The sequence below is a fragment of the Berghia stephanieae genome, chromosome 5, assembly GCF_034508935.2.
Source record: "Berghia stephanieae isolate SIO BIC M18660-M18661 chromosome 5, UCSD_Bste_1.3, whole genome shotgun sequence".
In the NCBI taxonomy this organism is placed as follows: Eukaryota; Metazoa; Mollusca; class Gastropoda; order Nudibranchia; family Aeolidiidae; genus Berghia; species Berghia stephanieae.
The window spans coordinates 27,342,237-27,349,466 of record NC_088364.1 but is presented as its reverse complement, the minus strand read 5'-3'; the positions used below and the strand labels follow the sequence as shown (position 1 = coordinate 27,349,466).

The 7,230-nt window shown below is 40.5% G+C and overlaps 1 protein-coding gene across 1 annotated transcript; it reads left to right on the top strand.

The window, feature by feature from the left end:
* The first annotated feature begins 219 nt into the window (after positions 1 to 219).
* Positions 220 to 4,308, top strand: LOC144973909 (uncharacterized). The gene has a single exon (XM_078916796.1). The coding sequence runs from the start codon at positions 220 to 222 to the stop codon at positions 4,306 to 4,308; it is 4,089 nt and encodes a 1,362-aa protein (XP_078772922.1).
* Positions 4,309 to 7,230: the final 2,922 nt, after the last annotated feature.

The following is a 7,230-nucleotide window of genomic DNA, read 5'->3' as shown; positions in this document are numbered from 1 at the left end:
AAGGAGAGAGAACGTGCCAAAGAAGAGGAGGAGATAAGCAGAGCACGAGCTCAAAGACAAGAAGCTCTGATGGAGAAAGAGCTTGAACTGCTTAGGTTAAAGTCGGAGTGTCAGGCTTCCTCCAACAACGACAGTATGACAAGTGACATTCGATCATTTACTCATGCTCCTACTGTTAAGAGTCCTCGACTTCCATGTTTTGACGAAAACAAGGATCATATGGACAGCTATCTGCTCCGTTTCGAGAGATACGCTAAAGTCAACGGCTGGGAATGCAGGGATTGGGCAATCCAGTTGTCTGCACTTCTCAAAGGGAAAGCACTGGACGTCTACACTCGACTGAGTGATGAAGATGCCATCGATTATGGGGTAGTAAAAGCGGCTTTATTGAGACGTTATAATCTAACGGATGATGGATTCAATGAAAAATTTAGGAAGAGTAGACCGGAACAAGGGGAGCGTTTTAGCCAGTTTGCGACTAGATTGGAGAGTTATATGGAAAAATGGATTGAGTTGTCGGGGAAAAGGAAGGACTCAGTTGCTGACATTCTGGATATGATATTGAAGGAACAGCTTGTCAGTGTCTGCGGTCGGGATTTGACGATTTTCATAAAAGAAAGACAACCGAAGACAGCAAGGGAAGTAATAGATTTAGGAGAAAAGTACATTGAAGCGCACGGTGTCGCAGGAACATTTTCCAAAAGTGGAGTGGCTCAAGAAAAATCAAAGAACGTCAATGAAAGTAGTCGAAACAACGTAATGAAGGACACTACCCGCTTCGCTAGCCAAATGGTTTGCCACAACTGTAAACGGCCAGGACATATGGCACGAGATTGTCGACAAAAGAAGCAAGCTGCTGCTGTGGTCGAGAGTCCCTTTTGTTATTACTGTCGGCGAAAAGGACACTTAATAAAAGATTGCCGTGAGAAGAAGAGGCACGAAGACAGGAAGGCACCTACCGGTATAGAACAAGTCTCCGCGATCACAGAAGATCATGAACCACAGAAATGTTTGAGACATGACAAGGTGGAATTAAAGTGCGGATGTGAGATGCCAATGATTTCTGCAGCGTGCTCAGGACATGTGCCAGTCGCACCTGTAATGCCGGTGGCCGCCGGATGGTTGAATGGGAAAAAGGTGAATGTGTTACGTGATAGCGGCAGTAGTTGTGTCATCGTCAGAAAAGGACTGATAAACAAGAGTAAGGATGACTGGAATAAAAAGGTCCTGATCTACTTGGCTAACGGAGAGGCTATTTCCGCACCACACGGTGAAGCTTATTTGGAATGCCCCTATTTTACCGGGAGATTGTCAGTCGTCGAGTTAGAATCCCCATTGCATGACGTTATACTTGGGAATATTGAAGGGGCCAAATGCCCAGGAATGCATGTAAAAACAATTACTGACGAGCAGGAATTGGGTCATGGAGATGAACTGAGCGCCGTACAAACACGAGGGCAACGTGAACGCAAGATCAAAGACTTGGTCACAGCTCCATCTATAGAGACAGGTGTAAGCGTCGACGAACTAAAGGAGAAACAAAAGCATGACATCACACTAAAAGCTGCGAGGGATGCTGCTACCAGAGGAGAGGTAAGAAACACAGGCAAGAGTAATACCAGTTGGTATGCCTATGACAGAGGTTTGCTGATCCGCTATTTTCAATCTCCAAGGGTTGAGCACGGGGATTTGGTAAAGCAAGTTGTCGTACCAAAATGCCTGCGTAATTCAGTCATGCGGTTGGCCCATGAAAGTGTACTCTCTGGACATCTCGCGGCAAAGAAAACGACAGATCGAATACTGAGTAATTTTTACTGGCCAAATATTTGGGAGGATGTCATGAGATTTTGTCAGTCTTGCGACCAGTGTCAAAGGTCAGCTCCGAGAGGAATCACCCCTAAGGTCCCTCTTACTAAAGTTCCGCTCATCGATGAACCCTTCAGTCGGGTAGCAGTGGATCTAATTGGCCCCATCATGCCGGCATCAGATAGAGGAAACCGATATATACTCACTGTGGTGGATTACTGTACGAGGTATCCAGAGGCCATTGCTCTGAAGAGTATGGAAACAGAAAGAGTAGCAGAAGGATTGGTTGACATCTTTAGCCGCACGGGAATACCTAAGGAGATGCTAAGCGACAGGGGGACGCAATTCACATCAGACCTGATGAAGGAAGTATGCAGACTGCTCTCCGTAAAACAAATCACTACTAGTCCTTATCACCCACAAGCCAATGGGCTTGTAGAGAGATTTAATGGAACTTTAAAAGGAATGCTCAAGAGGTTGGCTGCAGAGCGACCCTCAGACTGGGACAGATACATCAATGCTGCATTATTTTCATACAGGGAGGCTCCTCAGGAATCTCTTGGTTTCTCTCCGTTTGAGCTCTTATTTGGAAGGCCTGTGAGAGGACCGATGAAAATATTACGGGAACTATGGACCGAAGACATAGAAGACCCGGATGTGAAAACGACGTATCAATACGTAGTCGATTTAAGGGAAAAGATAGAGAATACTGTGAAGGCAGCACACGATAACCTGCAGTATTCATCCTCGCGTTACAAGGCACATTTTGACAAAAAGGCCAAAGTAAGGTCATTTGAAAAGGGAGATAAAGTATTGCTCTTACTGCCCACGAAACATAACAAACTGGAATTGAAGTGGCAGGGTCCTTTTGAAGTGAAAGATGTCACGGGTCCGAATAATTACGTCATTAATATAGACAACACCAGAAGGACATACCACGTCAATTTGCTGAAAAGGTACTACGTGAGAGACGTGGAGAAGGAGAATGAAGTCGGTGTTCTTCAATGTGCCGTGGCAGCGGTTATCGAAGATAACGATGGTGATGGAGAAAAGGTTCTTCCTCGGATGGAATTGCCTGCTCTGAAACAGACTGAGACCAAAGACGATGTCATCCTGCATGAAGGAATGAGTCCTCAGCAGATAGGTCAATTGCAGGGCATGCTCCAGGATTTTGATGACGTATTGACCGATGTGCCAGGACGCACGAATAATTACATCTACGACATCCGTTTGACGTCGGATTGTCCAGTCAGAAAGAAACCATATCCCGTGCCTCAAGCATTAAAAACCACATTAAAAGAAGAAGTGAAGGCCATGCTTCGCGCCGGGATAATCGAGCCATCGGATAGTCCGTATTGTTCGCCATCTGTCGTTGTCAAGAAGAAGGACGGAACCATTCGTTATTGTGTGGACTTCAGATCCCTTAACAACATTACGGTGTTCGATGCGGAACCAATGCCTAGACTTGATGATCTGTTTCAAGAAATTGGGACATCATGTCACTTTGTCTCAAAGATTGATTTATCCCGTGGATTCTGGCAAATTCCATTGTCAGACAGGACCAAGGAGAAAACGGCATTTGCAACAGAGTTAGGACTGATGCAGTTTACTGTAATGCCCTTCGGACTTCAAGGGGCGCCCTCCGCGTTCTCGCGGATGATGAGAAAAGTCGTTGGTGGACTTCCCAACGTGAAAAACTACATCGACGATATTCTCATTCACACTGCAACATGGGATGAACATTTAAAAACGTTAAGGACAGTTCTTCAAAGGTTGCGTGATTGCGGCTTGACGGCGAAACCGTCAAAGTGCCTGCTTGGTTTCCCGGAGGTGGAGTTTTTAGGCCATTCTATTGGTGGAGGGAATTTAAGGCCAACCATGGACAAGGTCAAATCGATCCAAGAGGCAAACTTACCCTCGAACAAGAAACAAATGAGAAGTTTTCTTGGGCTGGCATCATTCTACCGACGTTATGTGCCAAACTTCTCAGCAGTGGCAGCTCCCCTGACAGACGCGACAAAGAAAGGCATGCCCAACAGAGTGATTTGGGACGAACCACAGAAGAGAGCCTTCCAAACGCTGAAAAATATGCTTACATCGGATCCCGTGTTGCGCCTTCCAGATTATGATAAGCCGTTTATTTTATCTACGGACGCCAGCGACACAGGATTAGGTGCTGTGCTATCTCAGGAGCATGATGGAGTCAAATATCCAGTTACCTATTTAAGCAGGAAATTGTTACCGCGGGAGCAGAGGTACTCTGTTGTTGAGAAGGAATGTCTGGCCGTAGTTTGGGCTGTGAAAACACTAAATGTGTATTTCATTGGTAAAGAATTTATAATTGAAACTGATCATGCCCCACTTCTGTATCTGAACAGGGCGAAATCAGAGAATGGGAGACTGATGAGGTGGTCTCTCTTGCTTAATCAATACCGATTTGTCCTACGTTCCGTAAAAGGGAAGGATAATCATGGTCCAGATTATTTATCGAGATCGATGTGATCTTGAGGCATTTCGATGATCTAACTAAATGTTGTACCAAATTTAGTCTTAGGGGGGAGATATGTAACGAAACGCTTCCGTGTAGGCGTCAGTTTACGACAGGATGTACGTCGTCGTAGTATTAGTTGTTGTTGTTATTGTAATCCCTCTGGAACAACCCTTCTTTTGTTGATACAGGTCGTATCAGATCATGCACCTATGGCCCGGAAGTTTCAATTAAACTACGTAGTGTGGGTGTTATTGTGAGAAAGGCATCAATCTTGTTTTCTCCGTAAACTTATAAGCAAAGTAGGATCCCTGTATTCTACGGGAGTGACTTTGTTATGGTATGGCTTGATTGATATCTCGTAACTATGGGGCTGACGAATTTATTTATCCTTGATATGAGGATGTCCGGTATCAGGATGGGTTGTTGTTGTCCATGATTATGGAATCTGGGGGAGTTTTAAGGAATTTCAGATGTTTACGGATATGACTAACATCCGGTTGTGTGGGTAGAATTTTGCTTCGTTTGCTTGATTTTTGCCTATAAATGCCAGAGTTTTGAGCAGTTTCTTCAGACCACTCAGCGGAGTCTTTTAGGCTCATAGTCTCTAAGCGATAACCACAGCGGAGTCTTTTAGGCTCATTTGTTTTAACTCTTGTGTAGAGTTGGATTAAAGTCTTGTGTAGACTTTGTAGTGCTCAAAGTTCGAGCTGAAACACGTTTTGTGTTAACTCTTGTGTAGAGTGTGATTTAAGTCTTGTGTAGACTTTGTGGTGCTCAAAGTTTGAGCTGAATCAAGTTGTGTTATAACTCTTGTGTAGAGTTTGATTAAAGTCTTGTGTAGACTTAATTTGTGATTTCAATAATCTGTTCGGCTCTGGTGAGATTTTGAATAATATGTTGTGATTACAATTATGATTGTGTTTTGATATCAATATCATAATATCACTTTAAATTTTGATTCTCAATTAATTAATCAGATAATGAAATTAATTGTGTAATATATTCTTGTTGTAAAGAAAATAAGCTTTTCTTGCTATAAAGCATTATTATTTCATATCTACAAAGTAAAGCAATATTAATCAACATTAATAAATTGATTTGTTAAAGTAAAATAATATTTACTCATTTAAAGTAAACATATTGAGTGAGTTCGAATATAGATAGAGTTATATTCGTATGATTATCATATTATAACAAAATCATTTTCTTTCTTTAAAGTGAATGAGCCGTTGGAGGCTGGGCTTTAACAAGCCAACTTTAGGCTATACACTCATAGCTTGACCCTAATAGAAACTGAACATTTGCCTGTTTTATAAGTTACCTGTGAAGAACCATTTGCTTATTTTAATATCAGAACATTGAGAAACAATTGATCTGTTTATGAATACTGTGAAATCAGAACAATTTCAAGAAGAGACAAATTAACAATATTAGAACAACCTTACAGTTTTTGTTGAATATCAAGGACACTCTTTTGACTTTCTTCCACACGTCTGGATTGTGTTTAGTTAGCTAGTTAATTATTAGTTGCCTGTATGACTGTGATGGTTGCAACCTATCTGTGAGATTGTCTGATGTGGTAGCGGTTTGGTAAAGTATTGATAATTAATTGATTTAATTATATATTTTCATATCGCTTTCATATCATATTCATCATTACACATCTCCATCAATTTGTCATCCATCTATTTGATTTCATACTTATTACATCTATCATTTCATCTTCATATCTCATAATATCTTTGTTATATTGTAATAAAATATATCTTCATTTAGCTTCAAAACCTTTATCAACGTATTGTGTTTGGTTATTGATCGGTGTCGTAGCTTGAATATAGCACACATAAACAAGGTTGCAAACTGCGCTACATAAGCATACGGTTTACGTGCGCACTTTGTGACAGGCTGCAATCCTAAAAGCATCTAAGAATGGAAATATTTGTCTGCCGATAGATGATGCCAATCTGTGAGAACATTTCTGCCGGCTTTCTGGTTGATAAGCGATGCATTAATAGTTTTACTGGGTTTTTTTCATTGACTAAAGTAGTGTTTTGAGTCCGAAACGTTCCGTGTTTAGTATTTTGTTCTTTTTTGAAGCCATTATATCAATTTTTTTTAAAAATAATTACTTTTTACAATACACAGCTTTTGGCAACTTAGTATGACTTTGAGTCGTGAATTTAGACGTCATCTATGACAAGATCTATCATGCATAATTCAAACGTGAAACTTATTTTGAGACTTGTACTTTGAAAATGTCCTCAGAATTTTATTTCTTGAATGTCTCTTATCATATTTCATTATTAAAACTTAGACTTCACACGCTTGACAATAATATATAACTGCCACCCACATCGTAATGTTATAAGATACCTCACAACAGCTACCGAAATCATCATCATCATAACCTCTCAACCTTATCTCGATAACGTGTCTTCAATCCCCCAAAAATGTGGCTTTAATGTAAAGATTGCATGCCTAAAGCCATCACATCTTACAAGATTGTCATTTGTAAGCTCTTCAGAATATTACTTTATCACCCGTTTCATAATTCTCTTGGGATCTCTTTAAATTGATAACATCTAGTACGGTTATGATTTTCCCCTCTTTGAAGTGTTAGCGGTTTGGTGGTCCTTGAACATGTGTGAATTTACCTTACAACAAATGTTCTGTGTTTTCATGCTTAACTTATAACACAAATATTATCATTATCATTTAATCAAGAAATAATCTTCTACGAATTCCATTCATAAGAAAAATGTTTTGTTCATTTGAGAAAGAATTATTAACACATGAATTATGGCATTGCTATATTATCATGTTCGCAGAGTTTTGCATATAATAATTGCTAATTTGATATTGGGTATTCATCACAGATATTTCTTTTATCATTAACTCATTTCTTTAATTGGTGCTCAGGAAATTGATAATGG

Coding starts and splice junctions, on each gene's coding strand:
- LOC144973909 (XM_078916796.1), top strand. CDS start 220: ATGGACAGCTATCTGCTCCGTTTCGAGAGATACGCTAAAGTCAACGGC.